The sequence below is a fragment of the Ranitomeya imitator genome, chromosome 5 (genome assembly GCF_032444005.1).
Source record: "Ranitomeya imitator isolate aRanImi1 chromosome 5, aRanImi1.pri, whole genome shotgun sequence".
NCBI classification, from domain to species: Eukaryota; Metazoa; Chordata; class Amphibia; order Anura; family Dendrobatidae; genus Ranitomeya; species Ranitomeya imitator.
This window is the reverse complement of record NC_091286.1, coordinates 66,012,798-66,040,585: the sequence shown is the minus strand read 5'-3', so window position 1 is coordinate 66,040,585 and position 27,788 is coordinate 66,012,798. Positions and strand designations below refer to the sequence as shown.

The 27,788-nt window shown below is 42.1% G+C and overlaps 1 protein-coding gene across 6 annotated transcripts in view; it reads left to right on the top strand.

The window, feature by feature from the left end:
• MACROD2 (mono-ADP ribosylhydrolase 2) overlaps window positions 1–27,788 on the top strand; it is a 2,991,260-nt gene that overhangs the window by 2,265,984 nt on the left and 697,488 nt on the right. For all 6 annotated transcript variants that reach the window (XM_069768762.1, XM_069768759.1, XM_069768757.1 and 3 more), the window contains exon 8: window positions 16,254–16,327. In XM_069768762.1, the coding sequence (XP_069624863.1) occupies window positions 16,254–16,327 (74 nt within the window). The remainder of the gene's footprint in view (window positions 1–16,253; window positions 16,328–27,788) is intronic.

Here is a 27,788-nt window from a genome sequence, read left to right as displayed (position 1 = left end):
ATGAAATGTGCTTAGTAGCGTGTTGTGACCCCTTCACTGTTCTGGTGACCAAACATCCTAGAAATTGGACCCCAATAATAAACTATTGATGGCCTATTGTGCTCAAAAGGGGGCTCAAAGTTGGACGCTAACCAATCAAATATAGTTTATATTAAGGTTCTTCTTTTTACTGCTCATGTGATAGTGGGTCACCAATGGGTCGCAGGACAACTAAAGGTCTGAAGGTTATCCTTGCCGGATTGCAAAAACTGCAGCTTCTAGTCTATAAAGACTATTGAAGCATGCAAAAAGTAAACAAAAAAATGTTTTAAAACATATTAACCCCCTTCCGACATCGGGTATAATAGTACACTGATGTCGGACAACCTTCCTTTGATGTGGGCTCCAGAGGCGAGACCACATCTTGCCCGGCACATGTCAGCTGTTTTGAACAGCTGACATGTGCCCGGAACAGCCGCCGGTGGAATCGCAATCCTCCCAGGGCTATTAACCCATTAAATGCTGCTGTCAAATGCTGACAGTGGCATTTAACTTTGAGGACTAGAGAAGTGGACCCTTTGGGTCACGGCTTCAGAGCCTCTGAGGGTGAGCGGACCAGATGGAACCACCCCCTGTACAGGGATCGTTAGGGACAGGCCAAAGGAGGGTGAAGCCGCAAGTGCCGGAGCCAAAGGGACGAATGAGCATATGACAGAGGGAAAACAAGAAGAAGGGAGAAGGTCAGAGCTACAGAGGAGACCAATATGGCGGAGGCACAAGATGGACGGCGGCAGCAAAGATAAAGTACTGACCGGTAAGAAGAAGACACTCGTTTGACGGAACACAACGGGAACACAAGACTGGAAGGCTCGGCTGGAACTCAGAGCTAGTAGACCCGGCGGGAACACAGGACTGGTGGGCACGACAGGAAACACAGGACTGGCGGGAACTGCAGAAACACAGGACTGGAAGGCACGGCAGGACTGTCAGGAATGGCAGGAACACTGGACTGGAAGACAAGGCAGGAACGGTAGGACTGACAGGAATGGCAGGGACACTGGACTGGAAGACACGGCAGGAACGGCAGGACTGACAGGAAGGGCAGGAACACTGGACTGGAAGACACGGCAGGACTGACAGGGATGTCAGGAACACTGGACTGGAAGACACAGCAGGAACGGCAGGACCGGCAGGAACACGGGACTGGCTAGAATGGCAGGAACACAGGACAGGGGTTACGAAGAGTCACAGCAAGGATGCAGGGACCGGAGCCAAAGAACCTACGGAGATGCTGGCAAAAAACAGCAAACGCAATAGACGCAAAGGCGTCTGAGCAGGGCAGGTGCTGGGAAGAAGTATCCGACGGGCGTCGCCATATTGAAGGCAGAGCCGCCGGGTCACGACCTCCCAGAAGCCCAAGCGACGAAAGGAGCACATCTGCGCATGTGCGGCCCACAGAATGGACGAGCACCGGGGCTGGAAGACGAAGAGCAGGAAGGAGCATCCAGAGCGCGCCGGCCGGACAGGTAAGTATGAGAAAGTGGCGTAACATTAACATACACTTCTGGCAATCGCGTCTGATATCCGGCCATCAGTGACCCCCCATCACATGATCGCAGGTTACCTATGGGTTGGCATGACAACCAGAGGTTTTCTGTAGAACTCTATGGTTGTCACTGCCGGATTGCTATGAGCGCCGCCCAGTGGTCAGCGCTCACAGCAAGTGAGTAATTATGCTACATACAGGCAATCTGATAATAATAATAATTTTATATATATATAGCGCCAACATATTCTGCAGCGCTTTACAATTATAGAGGGGATTTGTACAGACAATAGACATTACAGCATAACAATAAACATAGATCAAAACAGGTACCAAGAGGAGTGAGGGCCCTGCTCACAAGCTTACAAACTGAGAAAAAAGGGGAGACACGAGAGGTGGATGGTAACAATTGCTTTTGTTGTTCGGATCAGCCATAGTGTAAGAATCGGGTGTTCATGTAAAGCTGCAAAAACCAGTTAACAGCCTAAATATGTAACAGTACAGACACAGAGTGCGATAAAATGCATAAAGCGTATGAGAACATGATGCGAGGAACTTGATTATGGTTGAAGTTTTTTGAATGGGCCACACAGGGATAGTTAGGTTAATGCGTTGAGGCGGTAGGGCAGTCTGAACAAATGCGTTTTTAGGGCACGCTTAAAGCTGTGGGGATTAATCGTATTAACCTGGGAAGTGCATTGCAAAGAATTGGCACAGCACGTGAAAAGTCTTGGAGATGGGAGGTTCTGATTAATGAGGATGATACCCTCAGGTCATTAGCAGAATGGAAGGCACGGGTAGGGTGGTAGACAGAGACCAGGGAGATGTAGGGTGGTGCTGAGACATGGAGAGCTTTGTGGATGAGAGTAATAGTTTTGTACTGGATTCTGGAGTGGATGGGTAACCAGTGTAATGACTGGCACAAGGTAGAGGCATCAGTATAACGATTGGTGAGGAATATGATCCTGGCTGCAGCATTCAAGACAGATTGGAGAGGGGAGAGTTTGGTAAGAGGGAGGCCGATTAGTAGAGACTTACAATAGTCCAGATGAGAATGAATAAGTGAAACAGTAAGAGTTTTTGCAGAGTCGAAAGTAAGAGAAGGGTGGATTCTAGAAATGTTTTTGAGGTGCAGATAAGAAGAGCAAGCCAGTGAGCGGATGTGGGGGGTGAATTAAAGTTCGGAATCAAGTATGACCCCAAGGCAGTGGGCATGTTACTTGGGAGTAATGGTGAAACCACACACGGAGATGGCAATGTCAGACAAAGGTAGGTTAGTAGAGGGAGGAAACATGAGGAGTTCATTTTTTGACAGGTTCAATTTCAGATACAGGGAGGACATGATGTTGGAAATAGCATTAAGACAATTACTGGTGTTTTCTAGAAAGGCAGGCGTGATATCAGAAGAAGTGTATAATTGGGTGTCATCAACATAGAGATGGTACTGGAACCCAAATCTACTGATTGTTTGTCCAATAGGGGCAGTATACAAAGAGAAGAGGAGGGGGCATAGGACTGATCCTTGAGGAACCCCAACAGTAAGGGGAAGGTGAGAGGAGGACCAGCAAAAGATACAGTGAAGGAGCGGTCACAGAGATAGGAGGAGAACCAAGAGAGAACGGTGTCCTTGAGGCCGATGGAGTGTAACATAGTGAGGAGGAGCTGATGCTCCACAGTGTCAAATGCTGCAGAGAGATCCAAGAGAATTAGCATGGAGTGTAGTGACCATTAGATTTAGCTGTTAGTAAATCATTAGAGACTTTAGTGAGGGCAGTTTCAGTAGAGTGTAAAGAGCGGAAACCAGATTGAAGAGGATCGAGAAGAGAGTTATCTGAGAAATAGTGGATGAGACAGGAGTGGACCAGGCGTTCGAGGAGTTTGAATATGAAGGGGAGATTAGAGACAGGTCTATATTTAGCGGCACAGTTTTGGTTGAGGGATGGTTTTTTAAGTAATGGATGTGTGATGGCATGCTTAAATGAGGAGGGAAAGATACCAGAAGAGAGAGAGAGGTTGAATATTTTTGTTAGGTGAGGGGTGACAGCAGGGGAAAGGGACTGGAGGAGATGTGACGGAATGGGGTCACTGGGGCAAGTGGTGGGCGAGAAGATGCAAGGAGCCTGGTTACTTCTTCTGTGACTGGTTCAAAATCAGAGAGTGAGCTAGATGAAGTGGGGGAGGGAGGGCAGTTCATGGTCTGAGGGGATTGAAAGATAATTTCCTGTCGGATGTGGTCAATTTTTTCTTTGAAGTAATTGGCCAGATCGTCAGTGCAGATATCCGTGGTTGGGGCCTGCACTGTTGAGTAAGGAATGAAAAGTGTCAAAGAGACGTTTAGGGTTATTGGACAGTGAGATGATGAGGGTGTTGAAATAAGTTTGTTTGGAGAGGTGAAGAGCAGTGTTGTATGTTTTCTGCATGAACTTATAATGGTTGAAATCTTCGAGTAGATTGGATTTTCTCCACAGAAGTACGGCTCACCTGGAGCACCGCTGCAGGAAACGTGTTTGCAGCATGTGCCACAGTTGTCGCGGTCTGTGCTGAGTTGTTCTATGTATAGGAGGTACAATTTCATCCAGGGCATTTGCAGGGTTTCATTGTAATGCTTCAGTGCAGAATCAGGACATGAGATGGAGGAGATAGGGGCCAATGAAGACCACAAGTTCTTCATAAGTTTCTGGGTGTTAACCCTTTCACCCCGAAGCCTGTTTTCAACTTCCTGACCAGGCAATTTTTTTCAATTCTGACCACTGTCAATTTATGAGGTCATAACTCTGAAACGCTTAAATGGATCCTGGTGATTCTGAGAATGTTTTCTCGTGACATATTGTACTTTATGATAGTGGTAAAATTTCTTCGATTTGACTTGTGCTTATTTTTGTAAAAAAATAGAAATTTGGCGAAAACTTTGAAAATTTAGCAATTTTTTAAATTTTAGTTTTTATGCCCTTAAATTAGAGAGTCATATCATTCAAAATAGTTAATAAATAGCATTACCCACCTGCTTTACATTAGCACAATTTTTTTTGTTAGGAAGTTATAAGGGTTAAAAATTGACCAGCGATTTCTCATTTTTACAATAAAATTTACAAAACCATTTTTTTAGGGACCACCTCACACTTGAAGTGACTTTGAAGGGTCTATATGACAGAAAATGCCCAAAAGTGACCCCATTCTAAAAACTGCACCCCTCAAGGTACTCAAAACCACATTCAAAAAGTTTATTAACCCTTCAGGTGCTTCACAGGAGTTTTTGGAATGTTTTAAAAAAAATTGAACATTTAACTTTTTTCACAAAATTTTTACTTCAGATATAATTTGTTTTATTTTACCAAGGGTTACAGGAGAAATTGGACCACAAAAGTCATTGTACAATTTGTTCTGAGTTCGCCTATACCCCATATGTTGGGGTAAACCATTGTTTGGGCACATGGCAGAGCTCGGAAGGGTAGGAGCGCCATTTGTCTTTTCAATGCAAAATTTGCTGGAATTGAGATCGGACACCATGTCGCGTATGGAGAGCCCCTGATGTGCCTAAACAGTGGAAACCCCCCACTAGTGACACCATTTTGGAAAGTAGACCCCCTAAGGAACTAATTTAGGTGTGTGGTGAGCACTTTGAACCTTCAAGTGCTTCACAGAAGTTTATAATGTAGAGCCGTAAAAAAAAATCATTTTTTTCACAAAAATGATCTTTTTGCCCCAAATTTTTTATTTTGCCAAGGGTAACAAGACGAATTGGACCCCAAAAGTTGTTCAATTTGCCCTGAGTACACTGATACCCCATATATGTTGGTAAACCACTGTATGAGCACATGGCAGAGCTCGGAAGGGAAGGAGCTGCGTTTGACTTTTCAATGCAAAATTGGCTGGAATTGAGATCGGAACCCATGTCGTGTTTGTGGAGCCCCTGATGTGCCTAAACAGTGTAAACCCCCACAATTGACCCCATTTTGGAAAGAAGACCCCCTAAGGAACTTATCTAGATGTGTGGTGACCACTTTTAACCCCCAATTGTTTCACTAAAGTTTAGATTGTAGAACTGTGAAAATTAAAAAATCATTTTTCCTTTCCATAAAATGATCTTTTAGCCTGCAATTTTTTTCCCAAGGGTAACAGGAGAAATTGGACCACTAAAGTTGTTGTCCAATTGCTCCTGAGCACGCTGATACCCTATATGTGGGGGGAACCACTGTTTGGGTGCACGGCAGAGCTCGGAAGGGAAGGAGCGCCGTTTGGAATGCAGACTTACATGGATTGGTCTGCAGGCGTCACGTTGCATTTGCAGAGCCCCTGATGTACCTAAACAGTAGAAACCCCTCACAAGTGACCCCAGAGCTCGGAAGGGAAGGAGTGCGGTTTGACTTACCAATGCAAAATTGACAGGAATTAAGATGGGATGCCATGTTGCATTTGGAGAGCCCCTGATGTGCCTAAACATTGAAACCCCCCACAAGTGACACCATTTTGGAAACTAGACACCCCAAGGAACTTATCTAGATGTGTTGTGAGAATTTTGAACTCCCAAGTGTTTCACTACAGTTTAGAATGTCGAGCCGTGAAAATAAAAAATCTTTTTTTTCCACAAAATTTATTTTTTAACCCCCAGTCTTGTATTTTCCCAAGGGTAACAGGAGAAATTGGACCCCAAAACTTGTTGTCCAATTTGTCCTGAGTACGCTGATATTCCATATGTGGGCTAAACCCCTGTTTGGGTGCACAGGAGAGCTCAGAAGGGAAGGATCACTGTTTTAGTTTTTCAACACAGAATTGGCTGGAATTGAGATCGGACGGCATGTCGCGTTTGGAGAGCCCCGATGTGCCTAAACAGTGGAAACCCCTCAATTCTAACTGAAACCCTAACCCAAACACACCCCTAATCATAACTATAACCCTAACCACACCCATAACCCTAATCCCAACCCTTATCCCAACCGTAAATGTAATTCAAATGCTAACTTTAGCCCCAATCCCAACCCCAACCCCAACCCTAACCCTAACCCTAGCCCTACCCTTACCCTAGCCCTACCCTTACCCTAGCCCTACCCTTACCCTAGAACTAACCCTAACCCTAGCCCTAACTCTAACCCTAACCCTAATGGGAAAATGGAAATAAATACATTTTTTAACGTTTTACTATTTTTCCCTAACTAAAGGGGTGATAAAGGGGGGTTTGATTTACTTTTATAGCGTTTTTTTGCGGATTTTTATGATTGTCAGCTGTTACACACTAAAAGACGCTTTTTTTTTGCAAAAAATAGTTTTTGCATCACCACATTTTGAGAGCTATAATTTATCCATATTTTGGCCCACAGAGTCATGTGAGGTCTTGTTTTTTGCGGGTCGAGTTGACATTTTCAACAGTACCATGTCTATTTATATCCGTCTTTTTGATCTCGTGTTATTCCACTTTTTGTTTGCTGATATTATAAAGCGTTGTTTTTTGCCTCGTTTTTTATTATTTTTTTGCAGTGTTTACTGAAGGGGTTAACTAGTGGGATTGTTTTATAAAGTGGGTCATTACGGACGCAGCTATGCCAAATATGTGTAATTTTATTGGTTTTTTTTATTTACATAAATAAATGGATTTATTGGGAATTTTTTTTTTTCTTTATTTGGGGACTTTTTTTTTGTCCACTTTATTTATTTATTTTTTTTACTTTCTAACATTGTCCCAGGGTGGGTCATCACTATATTAGATCAGATCGCTGATCTGACACTGTGCATAGCCCTCTGTCAGATCAGCGATCTGACAGGCAGTGCAGGAGGCTTTCCTGCACCTGCTCTGACCCGGAAGGAGTCCCGCGGCCATCTTGGATCTGGGGACCCCTTCCGGATCACTGGAACAACGTGATCGCATCACGCTGTTCCGGTGGGAGAGCTCAGGGAGCCCCCGTCCCTGTGCGATGCCCCTCTATGTCGCTGTCATTATTGACTAGCACCGATCGTGGGCATTGCTGTGGGGTGTCAGTTGTCATATACAGCTGACATCCGTACGCGATCGCCGCAGCGCTCAATGTGAGGCCGTGTGATCGTGCCGCCATACAAGTACTGCGGTTTGCGGGAACTCAGTTCCCGCAGAGCCGTACTATTACGGCGCATGTCAGGAAGGGGTTAATGGCCTGCATGTTTCTATAAGTCTGAAAAATCGGGGTGACCTGAGCGGGATGGCAGTTCTTGATAGAGAATGAAAGAAGGTTGTGGTCAGATATCGGGAGAGGGAAGTTTGTGAAATATTCCACTGAGCAAAGCCGGGAGAAGACCAAGTCGAGGGAGTTTCCATCATGCGTTGGAGAGTTAGTATGCTGTGAGAGGCCAAAAGAGGAGGTTAGAGAAGCAGATGGGTAGAGGGGAAAAGCAATGGGGATGTTGAAATCACCCATTATGAGGGTAGGGATGTCACAGGAGAGAAAGTGTGGAAGACAGGTGGCAAAGTGATCTAGGAACTGATGAGAGGGGCCGGGAGGATGATACACCATCGCCACTAGCATGGAGAAGGGGATGTAGAGTCTGACAACATGGACCTCAAAATAAAGGAAAACAAGTGAGGGTACTTGGGGATAACTTGGAAGGTACATTTGGGTGAAAGGAGCAGACCAACGCTTCCACCTGCTCTGTTGTTCGATCTTGGGGTATGAGAAAAGTGTAGTCCACCATATGAAAGAGCAGCAGCAGCAGCGGTGGTGTCTGACTGCTGGATACAGGTTTCAGTAAGCGCCAGGAGGTTAAGAGAATTAGAAAGGAAGATGTCATGGATGAAGGAGAGTTTATTACACACAGAGCGAGAATTCCAAAGGGCACAATTCAAAGAGGCAGAAGGCATGCATGGGATATTAATAAGGTTAGAGGGGTTTCTGAGTGTAGCAGTTGGGAGGTTTGACTTGCTCTAACATAGGGGACCAGGGTTGGGAGAGATGTTTCCTGTGACTAGGAGAAGGAGGACAGAAAGAGTGATAAAAAGATCATATTTGCACCAAAATGGTATCATTAAAAATGTTAGCTCAGCATGCAAAAAATAAGCCCTCACCCAACCCGAGATGATGAAAAATGGAGATTTTTTTTTTTTTCACAAAGTTTGGAATTTTTTTCTCCAATTAGATAAAAAAGAATGTAGACATGTTTGGTGTCTGTGAACTCGTTATGACCTAGAGAATCATAATGGCAGGTCAGTTTTAGTATATAGTGAACATAGTAAAAAAGCAAAACAAAAAACAACTGTGGGATTGCACTTTTTTTTTACAATTTCACCGCACTTGGAATTTTTTCCCATTTTCCAGTACACAATATTTTAAAACAAATGGTGTCATTCAAAAGTACAACTTGTCATGCAGAAAACAAGCCCTCACATGGCCATATTGATGGAAAAATAAAAAAGTTATGGCTCTGGGAAGAAGGGGAGCAAAAATGGAAATGCTAAAACGAAAATACCTCCAGTCATGAAGGAGTTAAAAAAAAAAAAATCTAGAAGTTCAAATCACCCCCCTTTTGCCCAATTAAAAAAAATAATAAAAAGCAACTCAAATATATACATATTTGGTATCGCCATGTTCAGAATTGCCCAATCTATCAATATAAAAACACATTTTTTTGGTCGCCGTTACATTGCAGAAAAATGCAATAATGGTGATCAAAGATCATATCTATACTAAAATGGTATCAATTAAAATGTCATCTCAGCGCGCAAAACACGCGCTCACCCAGCCCCAGATCAGGGAAAATGAAGACATCACAGGTCTTGGAAAATGTCGCTTATTTTTTTTAATCCAAAGCTTCTTCTTTTTTTTCACCACTTAGATAAAAAAAGAACGTAGACATGTTTGGCTGGTCAGTTTTAGCATTTAGTGAACATGGAAAAAAAAAGAACAAAAAACAGACTGTGGAATTGCACTTTTTTTTGCAATTTCACCGCACTTGGAATTTTTTTTCCTGTTTTCCAGTAAATGATATAGTAAAGCCAATGGTGTCGTTCAAAAGTACAACTTGTTCTGCAAAAAACAAGCCCTCACATGGCCATTTTGACAAAAAAAATAAAAAAGTTATGGCTCTGGGAATAAGGGGAGCAAAAAACGAAAATGCAAAAACTAAAATACCTCCGGTCATGAAGGGGTTAAGGACTTCTAAGACATAGGGGCCTTTGTAAGAATCTGTGACTAGGCTTGCAGTTTGTGTTTGTGCAGAGCAACCTGGCTGTGGGCTGCAGGACATCTCCTGTAGACTAGCAGCTTCTAGTGCTTCTTCTTACTTGTCTGCGGCTTCTAGCATCCCCAGAGTTCTGTTGGATACCAGTTGTCCGGTCTTCTGAATCTCTTATCTGTGTTCGCCTGTGGTTTTCAAGAGATATTCCTGGTTGTGTTTGACTTACTTGGTTGCTGACTGCCCTGTTACTCTGGAGTATTATCTGCTACCTGCCTGTGGTTTCCTGCAGTCCACCTGCTTGCCTTCTGTTTCATGACATCCTCCACCTGCCTGCAATTTTCTGTACTCCACCTGATTACCGGCGGTCCTCTACTTCCCAGCAGTTTCCTGACATCCTCCGCCTGTCTGCGGTTTCTGGCATTCCACCTGTTTAGCTATAGTTTCCAGTCCCTCTTGTCACTAACCATGCAACGGATTCCCACCTGTCAGTATGTGTCCTGTGAAGTGCGGGCAATCTGGGCTCACAGCTTTCAGGGGGGTGAGACGGGGCAGCATGCAACCACTGGTGAGCAGGACCTGTGGCCACATGACCGCAGGGGGAGGGACCGGGACAGAGCCAGCTACAGGATCCCTAGAGAAGATAGTGGGATGAGGCAGGGACCGGCCGGACCGTGGGGAGGTAAAGCGAGTAGGATGCAGCCAGGTACGAGCACAAGAAGCAGAAGAGTAGACAGGTCCAAGCCAAAAGAGTCAGAAAACTGATAGGAGCAATAACGGTACCAAAGGGACAGACAGAATGGATAGTCACAAACCACGCTGGAGTCAAGAACCAGGCAAGCAAGCAGACAGTACCAAATCAATAGTCAAATGCACAACAGAGGGACAGACTGGGTCAGAACCAAGAGAAAACACGAAAACAGGCACACAGGCACAGGCACACAGGGGTCAACTAACTCTGCCGAGGACAGAAGTATAACTGACAAGGAGCGAGGCCTAACAGAGGCTATAAAAAGCCCTCCCATAGCCCAACCTTATGCCTGTGACCCATGTGCCCAACTGGACCTTGAGCTTAGATGATCCACCTCACCTAGTGAGCTCCTTGATCTTCTCCTTGCACACTACTTCCTAGTTTGGGGATTTCTGTTAGATATTATTTGTGTGTTAGCTTTGAAGCAGTGCTAAATTACGATACGATACACTTTATTGATCCCAGGGGAAATTACGGTAAGTAAGTAAATTCTTGTCTGTTTATCAAAGAAAGACTGCAGACTGTGATCTAGGACTTTTATAAGTTTTTCAGAGGTCATGACCAGAGTTTAGCAAATATGTTCAGGTTCCCTCTTATTCGGCAAGCTATAGCGCTTACCAAATAAGCTACAGAGGGAACCCGGCTTCCTGAATTGCTCGGCCAATCAGCTGCGCAGCTGTCTGACAGTCACAACACATGCATGTTGTGCTCTTCACCAACATTAACAGGAATAAACACTTGAAATAGATAACTCTGTTTGTAGTGACTCTATATAATATGTGTTTCATTTTTTGTATTGAAGAACTAAAATAAATTAACTTTTTGATGATATTCTAATTTTGTGAGAAGGACCTGTAGCTGAGTACTATTTGTCCTCTTTTTTTGGAGATATGTAAAAAAGGGCATTGAAAATGTAAAAATTCCCTTCTTATATGCAACGGTGTAACTTGATGGTCCTATACTCCAAAGTAAGATCTGTAACAGATTCCCACCCATTGTGCATCATTTACACTTTTGTTATTACCCTCAGTCTCCAAATACAAGGATAACTGCTACATCTACATCCCTTATGGCTACATTACAGCATTTATACTGATATACTGTATGATTACCTTAAGTAACTGCTTTCTCTTCTGTTTCTTATTCAAGATCAAAAAAATAAAAAAAAGTAAAAATAAAGATTATTATTATGTGAGACTTTGAATCCCTGTCAAGTTATGTAAAAGTCCCGATAACCCCTTAAAAGCGGTTGTCCCACTTTGACACTTAATGTATATGTGTAAGAAGGTGGAAACTGATTCTACCATCGTCTGATTGATGTATTTCTGAACTATAAAGACATTGATAGAATCAATTAACATTAAATACATTGGAAATACTGTATTTACTGTCTTTATAACTTTAATAGGCTTGATTGGACATTGTCCAAACACTCCACGGAGAATGGAGTTAAAGGGAACCTGTCATGTAAAAAAATGCTATTAAAATGCAAATATTAGGTCAATCGGCCACCACACTGTAACTGACGTCAGAACGCCGTGGGAAAAGTTATAACGGTGCTAGCACTGACGTGAGTGAGTTGAACAGAGTTAATTGGCTGTGAATTCACAGGACCTTTTTGACGGCACCACAAGAGTGAGAACTTTTTCCATGCCGGATACTTGGAATTTGCCACAGAACACCAGGATTGGAAAATTTGCCACTGGCACCCTGTGCTCTTCACAGATGAAAGCAGGTTCACACTGATCACATGTGACAGACGTGACAGAGTCTGGAGACGCCATGGAGAGAGATTTGCTGCCTGCAACATCCTTCAGCATGACCGGTTTGGGAGTGGGTCATTAATGGTGTTGGGTGGCATTTCTTTGGAGGGCCTCACAGCCCTCCATGTGCTCGCCAGAGGTAGCCTGACTGCCATTAGGTACCAAGATGAGATCCTCAGACCCCTTGTGAGACCATATGCTGGTGCGGTTGGCCCTGGGTTCCTCCTAATGCAGGACAATGCCAGGCCTCATGTGGCTGGAGTGTGTCAGCAGTTCCTGCAAGATCAAGGCATTGAAGCTATGGACTGGCACGACCTTTCCCCAGACCTGAATCTGATTGAACACATCTGGGACATCATGTCTTGCACCATTTACCAAACTTCACGTTGCACCACAGACTGTCCAGGAGTTGGCAGATGCTTTAGTCCAGGTCTGGGAGGAGATCTCTCAGGAGACCATTCGCTGCCTCATCAAGAGCATGCCCAGGCATTGTACGGAGGTCATACAGGCACATGGAGGCCACACACACTACTGAGCATCATTTTCTTGTCTTGAGGCATTCCCACTGAAGTTGGATCAGCCTGTAACTTCATTTCCCACTTTGATTTTTAGCATTATTCCAACTCCAGACCTCCGTGGGATATTAGCTGTGATTTACGTTGATCATTTTCAGGTTTTATTGTTCTCAACACATTCCACCATGTAATGAATAAAGATTTACAACTGGAGTATTTCGTTCAGTGATATCTAGGATATGTGATTTTATGATTTTAGTGTTCCCTTAATTTTATTGAGCAGTATATATATATATATATTCTTGAAGAATATTTTCTTGGAAAACCATGTGTAAATAGCATAAAGGAGCTCATGTGACAATCGCATTACAATCGGATTGCATTCGCATGTAAATCAGATGCTAGGTGTTCAAAATCAGATTGTACTCGCATGAAAATTGTCTCACTTTTCTGTACCGAAATCGGACGTTTTTTTTTTCATGGTGATGGGTATGAGCCCAAAAGAAGTTAGTTGTTGCAAATTGGAAGGTATTCAGCTGGTATAAGAGTCTGGAATCCGACTGGGTTTTAGAAGAGTCTGCCTATACAATGTGAAGTATTTGCTTGGCTGAGGAAGATTAGTGAAAGAATACTAAGACTTGACTAGGAAAAGCTGCTGGAACATTACAAAATTTTTTTATGTCTGATGTAAGATGGGTATATCAGGAGTGATTCTCTGTATAATAGAAATGATATCATTAAAGGGAGTCTGCCAGCACAAGTGCACTTAACCACCTACTTGTTTTCCACCTATCTCTGCCCTTCTTTGGCTCTATAAAGCCAGATTTGTCAATCAAGGAAGATGTATTGTAGAAATAGCGAGGAAAAAAGTAAGTGGCAAGATGCCCTTAGATGTGTGCCCGCTTTGAATTATGTATTGCCACCAAAAACCAATTAACCTTCACTTCTGTAAGTTCCAGAAGTTGTATGGTATCTTAAGATCTGCACCTGCTATCAGCTATGCCTGTTCCTGGTCAGTTTCTTCTTTAAAGGGAATTTGTTTTTTCAACAGAAGGCCTCCTCTGTTTCTTTTAAAGTAGTAATCCCCCAGGGTTATACTATATCAAGTCAACCAGCCCTCAAGAGAGCACTAATTATAAAAAGTGACCTCTCACACTTAAACAAGTGAGTTACTCACCGGGGTTTTGAGTTAAAACTACCTGCCTCACCTGTGCACACCTACGCGTTCACCGTATATTACACACTATGAATATGGCACATAAATCTAAAATAGGGCGACCACTGGATGGCTAACATGGCAGGTGTGTGTTGGGGAGGGCATATACTAAAGCATATGATAGTGTGAATAGGGGGTTTAAATTGGAATTTATTTTTATTTTAAAATGTTGGAGGGCAAACTTTGCCTGGTGGAATAAAAAAAAACCTGTTTCACTGTAAAAACAGTTCTCTAAATGTTAAATGAACTGCTGACTTAACTTCATAAAGATCTAGCTCATCTATTGCTGACACCATGAAATGATTTCATTCTGTTAGCATGACAGCTGTTCAGTAACAATCCTTCAGAATAAACATTGCTATAGGCTTTTATTTGTCTCTTAATAAAAGCCTGGCAGCTGTTATTAGATATTCGTTTGCTATGGCTTTATTCTCTAATTTACTCTCCTGCTATCTGTTGAATGCATTATACATATTATTTTTCTTCAGGTGTCACTTTTATTTTGTTATTATTTGCTTGTGAGTAGAAAGTGACCCAGAAGCATTAAGTATTTATAATGTCTCTTATCTTGTTATTTCTCATTACTTCATACAAGCATTATTGGCCATTTAAGCATTGCTCCACAGGGCAGTGTTACTGCAGGTTGTGTATTGCTAACCTAGGTCTTGGCAAGAAATATTGAACCTGAGACTTGAAGAGATTTTTTTCATTAACCCCAACCAGAACTTTTTGTAAAGGACACTGGCCTAGCGGCCTCGTATGGGAGCCCTACATAGCGCCTACTAGCGTCACCGTTTCCTCTTCTGATCAGTAAGCCTGGCACTACATTATGTGTGCATCATGATGAACTAGGCCAACAAATCTGAAGAGATATCTACTGTGTCACTGGATAAGTTCCTACTTTGCCACCTATTGGCCAAAAGTGCCATGATTTTCCTTATCAGCAAATCAGAAGAGGCATCTGGGATTCTGGCAGGTGAGAGGCAGTTCACAAGGCTCCCATTCGATGGACATGGTCTACTGACCTGATCACTGGACCCAGGATCCTAAGAATCAGTTCTTTCATCTCTAGCTTTAGTTTGCCTAATCATTTGCTAAGGTGTCATGTAAATTTTAAGGCTTTCAGAGAGATCAGTGATTGCTGAAACCCACCGAACATGTGTTTTTAAAGGCCACTGACCCATGCAGCACAATCTTTTTTCTGACTTATTTTAACTTTGAGTGTGACAAAGCTGTAATTCGAGTCAAGGCCACTACTATACATACAGAGCTGTGTCTAGTAGACATTGAATGCCTTATTTTCATTTCATCATTGGAGTGGTGGCACTAATGTAAGTTCCCTGCCCTTAGTAATATGCTTAACAGCCACCTTCTTCAGCTATTCCAAGCATTGCTCCGGTCCTAATCCTCCATCATGTGACCAAAACTTAAGACTGACCAGAAGCTAGAGATAGCGGTCACAAATTCTCTGAATAAGTCCACGAGATCCTTGTTCTGGCCTCTTTCTGGCTGTCATAGATTTACATGGAGTAGTGACTTCTTTCTTGCTCAGCAAACACTGCAGTCATCTGACAGGTTCCGACAAACTGCAGAAAACTGACCATAGTGGTGCTGATGACCAAAGAAGATGGCAGCTTGTAAATATATGACTAGGGGCAGGGAGCTTAGATTAGTGATGCTTTAAGGGGACATGGCACTGATGACCTATCCTAAAAATAGAAAATCATTTTAATGAAAACCCCATTAATTCAGTTCTGATTCCAACATTTTTTTCTGGAAAGTTGAACAGCCCATGCACAGTTATTGAGTATTCACCTTGGGATGTAATCACACTTGCCTTTTTAGGTGTTGGATTAAAATAACTATCTTTAAAGGTAACAGTCTACAAATCTTGCCAGAATCATTGCAAGGTTATTCCTCGTATCCTCATAATCATACAGACAAGAACGATGGCGACAGTTTGAAGAATTGTAGAGGATCATTTCATTGTAATTAATGCAGCCATAAAAGATTTAGCCATTTCCAATGTGAAATATGGACATCCCCTCCTGTAACATCTGCTGCTGTTTCTGCCACTCCCTATCTTGGAGCTCATATATTGTAGGTGACCTAAATAAATAAATGAGGGAAAATTGGCTTTCATGCATTAAACTTTTATCCTTCAAGGAGTATTTACAGCAAAGACTAAAGTAGGACAAATGTCTGAGGCTGCTAGAAAAATATGCATTTCAGGTTTAACATCGAATTATGCATGCTTTATTAGGCATAACGCACACATACTGCTCAGCTCTGAAAATTTTCCCTACAAATCTCAATATTTATTCTTTTCCTAACTTTTTTTTAATCATAGGATTTCCAAATGAGCCAGCAGCTATCATAGCCCTGACTACCGCCAAAGAATGGTTGAAGAAGAATCGAGAAGAGGTAGGCCAACTCTTTTCATGATGTAGAAACATTTGCTACAAATACTTTAGAATGTATTTACACATCAGGGTCTATTTCTCTAAATTGTTTTGCTTCTTGAGTTGCAAAATTTACACTATCCGCTATTCTGTGTATTTCACGAATTTGTGTTAGTAGCTAATTTTTTTTTAAGCTGGTTGAGCTAAGGAAACCTCCAGCGGTTCACATTTACTAATAACTGAACTATTATTTGTAGAAGTCAAAGTGTAGCGGGTCATTGACGATTTATGAATCATAGATTCTAATCTAATTTTCTAATTTTACTATATTTCTCTTATTTTTTTCTTGTAGGGAATGTGTAATTTAAAAATTACTTAATGTTTATATCAGGTTTCTATGTTAAGTTTTTAATACTGTTTTCTATATAATTATCTATATAAAAAAAACTGAAATTTTGTCATTTTCACATTGACAACTAGACTTTATACTAGACTCACACTTTCTGTTTTGTAAAGAAGACTTTTCATCACTCTCATTATCATTACAGACAGGATTACGATGAAATGTAACACTTCTATACAAAGTAGGCAACACAGGATACTCCATTGGCAATAGGTGATGGTCACAGCTCACATCCTTCCCATCTATGCGCAATGACATTTGCCTAGATTTCAGCAAGACCAGATAATGTTTATGCACAAAAAATAGGGTCTGAGTCCGTCTATGGCTGCTAAAGTTCCATGTGATGTGAAGAACAAGAAGTAAAGGTACCGTCACATTTAGCGACTCTGCAGCGATATAGACAACGATGCCGATCGCTGCAGCGTCGCTGTTTAGGTCGTCGTGTGGTCGCTGGAGAGCTGTCACACAGACAGCTCTCCAGCGACCAACGATGCTGAAGTCCCCGGGTAACCAGGGTAAACATCGGGTTACTAATCGCAGGGCCGCGCTTAGTAACCCGATGTTTACCCTGGTTACCATTGTAAAAGTTAAAAAAACAAACAGTACATACTTACATTCCGGTGTCTGTCCCCTGGCTTCAGCTTCCCTGCACTGTGTCAGCGCCAGCCGGCCGTAAAGCAGAGCACAGTGGTGACATCACCGCTGTGGTCTGCTTTATGGCCGGCTGGCCCTGCGCTTAGTAACCCGATGTTTACCCTGGTTACCAGTGAAGACATCGCTGGATTGGCGTCACACACGCTGATTCAGCAATGTCAGCGGGTGATTAGCGACCAAAAAAAAGGTCCTGATCATTCCCAGCGACCAACGATCTCCCAGCAGGGGCCTGATCGTTGGTCGCTGTCACGCATAACGATTTCGTTAACGATATCGTTGCTACGTCACAAAAAGCAATGATATCGTTAACGAAATCGTTATGTGTGAAGGTACCTTAAGAGTCTAATATTAGGCCTAAATGATAAATTTGGAGTTTTCCACATAAAAATGTTATTTTTAACATTTTTAAAAGCTACATTTAACATAAAAACCTGATGTAAACAATTGGTTATTGATAGGCAATGGGTAATAAATTCAGCTAAAACTAAATCACATACTCAAATTTCAAATTTCGTGAAATGTTGCAAAAACAATATCATAATATGGTTCAAGTTCCAATGCACGATACACGTCCTTGCTCACAGCGAACTAAGACTAAGGATATGTATTGTTCAAAATGTGGCAGCTATATATCATACGTTTGTGATATTTTTCATGTATCGCGAAGATAAAGAATAGCTGTTTTCATATTTGATACATAGAGTATGATTTTTTTCTTATGTTCTTGATTTGTGTTGTGAGTTTCACATTACAAATTATTGTATTTATGTGGATGAGATTTTGAAAATACCATCCATACATAGCATATGTTTTTCGAGCGTAAAAGAAACATGCTTCTCATTCGGTTGTTGAAATGCTGCAGTAAGTTCACAACTAAATCTGGAAGTAACAGATGCCTGAAATTGCTTCAGTTTCACAGGGAAGATAAGATATGGCAAAAAAATACATTTGACTACATAATGTATAGCCTAAATCCTGACCAATGACTTGGTGTATGAAGATGACTTGTAAGCCAAGATGTGATTCTTTTTTTACTGTGGACACTAAAGCATCAGTGTCGAATTCAAGGCCAATGGGCCAAATTCAGCCTACCAAATCATTTTATGTGGCCCGCAAGGTCAGGACATAGAAGGATTGGCTCTCTACTTTCCCTGTACAAAGAGCACATTGATCAGTATTGAAGTGTGTGCTGGAGCTCAAAATCTAAGATGGCACCAACCTCTTGTACTGGCGCCACCATCTTTGATAAGTACTGGTTTCAATCAACGTCTACACAACCAGCACTTGGAAGAGGGGGCGGCGCCAGGACAATGAGCGGATGCCATCTTTGAAACCAAGTGAACACAGTCAGCCAGCACAAACTGTGGGCGCAGTTTTAGCAGTTAGCTGGCAGAAACAGTGGGTGCAGTCAGTCGGCACAAGCAGTGAGCGCAGTCAGCCGGCAAAAGCAGTGAGCACAGTCAGCCAACACAAGCAGTGAGTGCAGTCAGCCAGCACAAACAGCGAGCACAGTCAGCCGACACGAGCAGTGAGTGCAGTCAGCCTGCAGAAACAGTGGGTGCAGTCAGTTGGGCACAAGCAGTGAGCGCATTCAGCCAGCACAAACATTGAGCGTAGTCAGTGCTTTCAGCCGGCACAAACAGTGAGTGCATTCTGCCGGCACAAACAGTGGGTGCAGTCAGCCAGCACTTTTATATAGCTCTATCTTTGTATCAGAGCTGACACAGCCAATACTTAGCAAAAGGAGCAGTCAATCTTGGTCTCTACTGCTTCAAAAACTCAGCGGGTACTATCAGATGCCTTTTGCACATACCCTTATAGTGTTCTCCCATCTCCAGCTTAAGTAGTACAATGCAGTGAATAGAAGAAGATATTGCCTCTATTGGACTCTGCAATGCAGTCCAGTGGTGGTGGACTGGAAAGGCTTAAGCAGACCCAGATCAGCCTTGCTAGTGACTAATATCACAATAAGGATCTGTTTTCACTTGTAACTAGAACTCCTGAGGTTAATTTTGAAAAAACAGTTTTGCACAAATTCCTCTAGGTTTTTCAAGATCTTTCCTTGCTGACATCTATGAGAAAGCTTTATTGTTTTCGTTTAGCAGATAAAAATCGGTCTTGAGCATGTGGCGGACACAAGGACACACTGCTCCTGAGATGATCACATGACCACACAGTCTCATCCTCTTCTAGTTAAACAATTAAGGCTCCTACTAAATGACAGCAATCAGTGATATTGGAAAAAGGTGAATTGATAAAAAATATATTGGAAAAATAGTTTGTTTCTTGTATACAGTAATTTTACACATTTAAAGGGAATCTGTCACCCACGAATGTATATGACTATATGACCTATTAATATGGGCATACAGGTAATAGAAATGTTACACTAGTCCTACCTGTATGCCTCATATTAGCTATCTTGTAATGGAGAAATGTTATATGCTGTCTTTATGTTAATGATTTCTTCCAGGCTCTGGGGCGTGTGATGCCTGGAAGAAATCCCTGCCTCTTGTCCTCATTATAATACAACCCCCCATGTCAGTTACCATGTCCGTTATGGCCCCTGAATCATGCGCCCCCTCAGAAATACATACCTCATCCTCCCTTCTGTGGGCACTGCATTCAGTGACCTTCTGCACAGTTGTTTGCAACTTCAGCTCCAGGGAGCTCCAGCGTGCACGCCGATAAGGTTCTCTTCCCACTTTCTCCCTGCATAGTCATTACCATGTACACATGGTTCCTTGTGATGACTATGCAGGGAGGAAGTGGGAGAGCATATTATTGGCATGCACGCAGGAAGGCACAGTGACTCGCCTGCACAGAAGACCCCTGAATGCAGCACCCACAGAAGGGAGGATGAAGTATCTATTTCTGAGGGAGTGCAGGCTCAGATTCCGGAGACGTAAGTGACGCTGATGGAAGGGGGTTAAGTATTACAATGAAGACAGGAGGCAGGTATTTCTTCCAAGCACCGCACATCCCGGAGCCTGGAAAAGGTTATTAACATAAAGAAAGAATACAACATTTCTCAGCAACAAGACCATTAATATGAGGCATACAGGTAAGACCAGTGTAACATTTCGATCACCTGTATGCCCATATTATACGTCCTGGGGGGGGGTGTTAGAGTCCCTTTTAAAATAATGAGAGAATGCACAAAGCTTACAGAATCCATTTAAAGGGGTACTCTCATCTCATTTATGGCATTTTCAAGAGACTCTTTATGCCATAATGGTCTGTAGATGTATGTCTGACCAGTAGGTCCTGCACCTATCTCAAAAACATGTGTCACACTGTCATGGTTTCTTTCATTTACTCTGGAAGTTCTGGCCCTTTTTATTTTAATCCTATAGAAATCAATGGAAAGAATCAGATATTCATAGCCACCTTCTGATAGGTGTTGGTGCCAGAGTGGTGACCCTCGCCTGTCACACGATTATGGCGATGGAGCAATCTCTGTACCAGCTAATGAATGTATATACATATATTTATCATACATGCATGTGATATAGTATAACATGATCACCTTTTATGGAGCTGTACAGTGATATACAGCACATGTTTATTCCCTCTGAATGTAACATGATATAAACATGTCCAGGATGAGATTTATGCACCAGTAAGTGAATACTCTGATTACTTTGAAAAGTCTTCTGTATCTTGTTGATTGATTGCAGATTCTTTTTTCCCTCATCTACACTATAACACCGCAGAGCATGATTACATAACTAGCTGAGCAAAATGATGCACTTTGCATCCCAGAGTGTTTGTTCTTTTGCCGAATTTAATGTAACTCTTGAAATAGTTTCTCAGAATACATAATGTATATATAATATTTTTTTAGTTTTTTTGTTTGGTTTTAAAATTTCATAAATTGCATTGAAATCTGGGCTCAATAGTGGCTAACACGGTGAGCAACAGTATCATCTTATTGGAATTTACACCACAATTTATCAGGTTTTTCTTTTTTTGTTCAGTAATCCAGTGTAAAACTGTTTTGAGTTGTGAAAAAAAATTTGTGATGTTTCAAAGTTGCGCCAAAATCGTGCAACTATTTCATTTTTATGTCAGTGCCTGCCACTTCCCCCAGCTTTTCGAAAAGTGGGACAAGGAAGCAAAATGATCATAATCATGGCGTAAATTACAACAGAAACATAATTTTCCCCGATTTCTGTAACTTTATAGTTAAAGGGTGCTGATGCCCCCTTCCTGACTATATGTTAAAATATATACTGAGCACCCTGAATACTTAAAAAAAATATATATGTATGCCCCCCCGGAATAAAAAAAATAAATAAATCCTACTTTCCTCATATTAGATGCTCCTGTGTTCTGGCAGTTCTCCTACTAAATGACACCAGTGGTCCAATTACATCATTGCGTTGCCATCATCTTCGAGCATGGGGCTATGCAGAAGTCAAGAATGGCTACCTGCAGCATCTGCTTTATTCAATTGTGTAGGTGTTTTAAACATTTGCAGGCAAGTGAATAAATCGGAGCTTCCTACCAAGAGCCTGTGCTTTGCTTTTTTTGAGTGTTGGGTCTTGGGACCCCTGGGGGTTTCAGAATCACCCTGATTGGGAAATAATGGCTGATTGTGATAAGTTAGATGTGGGGTTTGGTGCTTTTTTTAAGAAACACTGATCTCTAACTCCACTAAGCGTTCTATTTCGAAATGATACAATGTAAATATAGGCAGAGAAGAGGCCTGGCCTGCCCTAGACCACCACCTTTAACCCCTCTGTTGTCCTAAACTCTGTCTGCGTGTATCTCTATGTCCCAAATGTTGGCATTTGAGAAACTGCTCATACAGCGCAGGCGGCCGCAGGTGAGTAGTTAACTAGAAAATAACAATGATTCAGTAACAGAAAATGGAGTGTGTCACAGGAGGTCTGTCAACCCTCAGTGGAAAATAAAGCAGGAAGGCAGCGACTGCTGTGATGTCGTGTGAGTAAAGACGTGCGGGTCCTGCTCTCTCTCTAAGATACTGAGTGGCAATCACAATCACCCCTTCTATTCTGGAGTCTAATTACGCCAGCGATACAACCTTTCATAGAAGCAGCAGTAGGCCTACTTTCATCTTGTAATTCATGGGAAAAAAGGTGTCTTTCGACATTTGCAAAATGGAAATAATTACTTTGCTCTTGGTTCCGTATTCCAGTCAGTCTCTGAGTGATTTTTATATGGTCCCTTAAGCCCAACTCCAGCCATCATCCCAACAGACAAGTCATTTTACAAAAGCAGATAAGAAAGCTACCATAGGGACCGCACGGTACGTGTGTGATGTCTGGCTGCTATTATTCTGCCAGCAAGATAAAGAGACAGACAGGGAAACCACACTGTTCTAACCACCCAAGGCGTCTGCGATGGAACGCTTTTATTTTCATTAGCGTCCTTTGCTCCCAGTGAGGAGACGCTGAGCCGTCCTTCACACAGAGCAGCAGGCTTCCTGTCTTACTCCTGTATGTATGAATACCATGTTGTGTTCTCCTTCTTCCAAAGCAACATTGTGAACAAAAACCAGGAATGGTCGAAATGTTTATGTGCCCTCTCGCATTTCTTCCTCCACCTGCTTTCAACATGTCTTTACATTTGGAAGTAGCAGTATGTCTGTAGAGGAGCTTGTTCTTCAATTAAACAAATATATATAACTTTTTTCTAGAAAGCAGTCATGAGAATTCTGGAGTAGAACCTTTATGCAAATCAGGTTGAAAGTGCACTGGGGGTGTGTGAGTATATGTAGAAGAAGCAGTCTAAGGGCATTGACCTCTCTCCCAGTGCATTTCCAGCCTAATCTGCATATGACTTCTATGCTAGATTTCTTATGACTGGTACATCAGATCACTACTGGGGGAAAGTGTTAGCATATGCATACTAATACTTCTATACAGTATATAAAATGCTGCGTGTCTCCGTACTAAGCCCACCCTACACTGCCCCTTCTCCATACTGCGCTCTCCCCACGCTGCCCCGTCTCCATACTTAGCCACCCATACTGCCCTACCTTCATACTTAGCCCCCCACACTGTCAGGCATGCATTTTGTCTCTTGCACTATCCCTCTTTCTGTGCGCGCCCCTAACTGTAGAAAAATATTACGGGCCTCAATGGTCACTGGTTAAAAACCAGTATTTATTGGTTGTGATTAAAACCTGATCATACACTGAATGTTTTCTGCACTGTATCATCATGTTTTAATTGCAACCAGTAAATAATGGATTTTAACTATTGAAGTCTTAAAGTTGAAGCTGGGCCAGGTGGTCTGGTCTCCTTTTTCACTAGAAGACCCACAACCCCCAGTAAAACTCCCCCTTAAACTCCAGTCTACAGTAAATGGCCCGCTGAAAATATGCTTTATATGCTTACCTGCTCCAGTTTATTTTCCTTCTGTGTTGTATTCTTCTGTGACTTTTGCAGTGTGATGAGGTGACATTATGATGCTGCAGCAATGTCAGCAGCATGCGTACACCGCTACATTAGGGCATGGAACTGATTGGAGCCCCTCTGACCCGGCAGTGCCGCCACACTCAGAGCTTCATTTGTATATTATTTACATCCTGGTGCAGCTCATCACAACTTCCCCCTACCATACTAAGCATTAGGCCCCCCGATGCCTAGGGCTGGATAGTGGATAACTTCTTTTTTACCAAAATACTTCAGTTAACCCCTTCAAGACGGAGCCCTTTATTGTTTTTGCCTTTTTGTTTTTTGCTCCCCTCCTTCCCAGAGCCATAACTTTTTTATTTTTCCATCAATATGGCCATGTGAGGGCTTGTTTTCTGCGTGACAAGTTGTCCTTTTGAACGACACCATTGGTTTTAGCATATTCTGTACTAGAAAACGGAAAAAAATTCCAAGTGCGTTGAAATTGCAAAAAAAGTGACCACAGGTTGGCGCTCATAGCAATCTGGCATCAACAACAATAGAGGTCTCAATGAGACCTCTGGTTGTCATGCCGACATATTGCTGACCCCCGATCACATGACGGGGGTCAGCGATGCACGCATTTCCGGCCCGATGGCCGAAAGCGCTAGTTAAATGCCGCTGTCAGCGTTTGACAGCGGCATTTAACTAATAGCTGCAGGTGGATCGCAACTCAACCTGCCTCTATTGCGCGCACATGTTAGCTGTACAAAACAGCTGACATGTCGCGGCTTTGATGTGGGCTCAGCGCCGGAGCCCACATCAAAGGGGGAGACACGACATGCGCAGTACTAGTACGGTGCATGTCGTGAAGTGGTTAAAAAGAGAAAGAAAGCAAGCTCCTTTGTAATTATTCATGACTTAGTTGTTTTTTTGTTCCTAATTTTTTTATTTTTTTTATCTGATGACCTTTTCTCAGCACACTCTTCCTCCCCTTCTGCAGTAGGCCAATGGTTGGTATCATTAGCTGCTCTTCCGGGCTTTATGAGGACTCTTGCAGACAATTCGCCTACAACTCCAGTGAATGTACATCATAAAGGAGCAGTCTCCGACAGAAGTCACATTGTCCTCCATGTACATAGCCCTCAGAGAAGCATGTAGGCCGAGAGCAGGATCCTTAGTTCTGGAGGAAGAGGTGCATCCTCAGTCATATTCTGTGAATGTGGATAATAGGAATGACTTGTTAAAACAATAATAAACTTATTTTCTATAATAAGGACATATACCGGTAACTTTATGAATATAATCATGTTTGCACTCCCATGTCGACTAAGTTACTACAGAAAATTTCCTTTGCTTACTTGTTATTTCCTTTACTAATGGCTGTAATCCTAATCTGCCATTCAATCTGATATGTGAAGAGATTAGATAATGTTTCTATAGGACATGTGATTCCTGACATGTACTGGACGATTGTATAAATGTTGTGTATACTGTTACTATACAACTTTACCTAAAAAAAGTAGGATGACTTTGAGGTAAGCGGTCCTCGCCTTGGGAGGTGCTCATTATGAGCCGTCTACCTCCCCATTTTGGCAACATGCTCTTTCATCATCAATACTTATCTATGGAGACAGAAAAGACATTAACCAAAGAAATTACCTGGAGTATAACTTGGTAGGCATGTAAAATATAGCAGCATGTTCACACTGGCTATTGAAGAAGCAAAACCTAACATAGAAACCCTGCTGTAAGGAAATGGGTACAAGCAATAATGCATATAAATAACATGGGGATTATATTTATTACACACTGTTTTAGATCAAAAAGTGGTATAGGCATCCCACCAAGGTGTACCCAAATCAGGACGGTCCAAACCTCCAGTATTAAAACCTTACCGTGTGTCAAAGTGGCATTAATGTGAATGAGGGCCAAGCAGGACGGAGGCCCGAATATGGACACCCAACAATGGGATGCTATATAAATGTAATGTTTATATGCTGACGCTAGTGGGATGGCTTTTATGATTTTTTTGAACAAGTACTTTGTTATTTATATGCACTATTGCTTTTACTTACAGCAGGGAATATGTTCATTTTGTTTCCATCTTAAAAACAGACAATAGACAGAAAAGGGCAGGAATATCCATTATGAGAGGAAGGGCATGGATTATTAGTGGAATATTAGACCCTTGTCTTCAGTGATCTCTTGGTGTCAGAATATAAATTGTATTAATATATACTTTATTATTATATGAAAATAAAATATCTATTTACCCTTTTTCACACCTTGCACACATGTAATTGTGCATGCAGTTGTCATCAGTTTTATGATACATGCTCACTGGTGGAAGCCCAGGGTGAACACGCACGGGTGACCTTTTGAGTGTCAGACATCCACAGTGGACCATGTCCATCATTTTGCACTTTGTCAAAATGCTAGCAGACGGCATGGCATATTTCTGTGCTATTGTGTCTCCAAGGCACTCTAAAGATAGAAAATATGCAATTAATAATAGTTGTAAAGATTGTCTGGACATCTCTTGTCTATCTACCATTTCCAGTCCTTCAACTGTCTGTGTCCCATGTGCCCCATCTATCTGCTGCCCACTCGGACCTTGGGCTTGGAGGATCCACCTCACCTGGGAAGTCTAACACTGTAATCTTAATCTACCATCCTTTTTAATACTGTGAGGTTATAAAACATTGTTTCTGTAGGATATGTGTTTCTTGACATACTGGACACTGACTATTGTATAAATGTTGTGCATATTGTTACTATACAAATTAAAGAAAATATATACTTACATTTGATAATGGAAGCAATAAATCGCTTCTTTTTGGTAGTCCAGCCCTGATTATGTTTTTCTGTAGGTTTTTTATCTGGACTACGGGTCTCACTGAGACATAGATGGTCTTCCCTAAGGTGGGTGGTCCTCATCTTAGATGGTGTTTTCCAAAAGAAGTCTGCCTCCACATTTTCGGCAATGTAGCTTCTTTTCACAGATCTTTGTGAAACGCCCGACTCTAAAGAAACAGAAAGAACAGGGATTAGCAGACAAGAAAGGGCAGGATATCACTTATTAGAGGAAGGGAATGGAATACTCAAGGAAAATTAGATCTCAGTCTTCAGTGATCTCCTGGTATCATAATATTAGTTGCATTAAAGTAGTTTCTTCATAATTATATAAAAATAAAATATTTTCTAACCTGTGATCACACCCTGCGCACACATAGTTGTATGTGTATTTTATGTCATATGTGTGATAGACGCTTATTGGTGGTAACTCAGGGTGGACACATGCGACCTGTTCAGTGTACGATAGCCAGAATGGACCATGTCCACCTTGTACGCCATATAATTGCCAGCAGGCGGCATGGCACATTTCATGAATTAATGTGTCTCTCAGGCGCTCTAAAGATAGAAATGACACAATTACTAGAAGTTATAAAGATACTTCATATCACAAGTGCCAACCTGCTGGGCCATATTATCGGGAAGACTCAAGAGATATTTGCCTTAGAGCTTTGGAGATTTCCCCAACTATAGGACCAGAAGGATCTCCATCACCCAAGCTAACTCTTCTGATTCGTTGACCCAGTAATTTCTAGTTACAAGCCTGGCAGTTACCTGCGGAGTCGCACACTTTCTCAGACAGTCGGATTGTGGAGTATAGATGTCTATCCTTAAAGGAGTTAATGCAGCGTCCAGCTGTTTTCCTCAGTCTTTTACTCCACGTAATTTCTATATTTGACTCAGGAAGCTAAAGATGAGGAATAAAAAAATTAAATACATTATATCTGTAATTCAATGAAAAACAGCAGAAAATGCAGTCCCTTCTAGGACACAACACCTTCTAGGGAGGTATAACTTGTGACTACTGGTCCTAAAGACTCCCGTAGGCACCAAGTCCCGGGGTGAGTGCTACCTCCTCCTCCTCACCTGTATAACTGTGCATTTACATGGAGGAATAGTAGTAAAGGTTATTGATGATTTATTACCCAGACGTTTACATGAAGATTTACAGATAGCAGAATATAGATGATGACCCCGGGATTGTA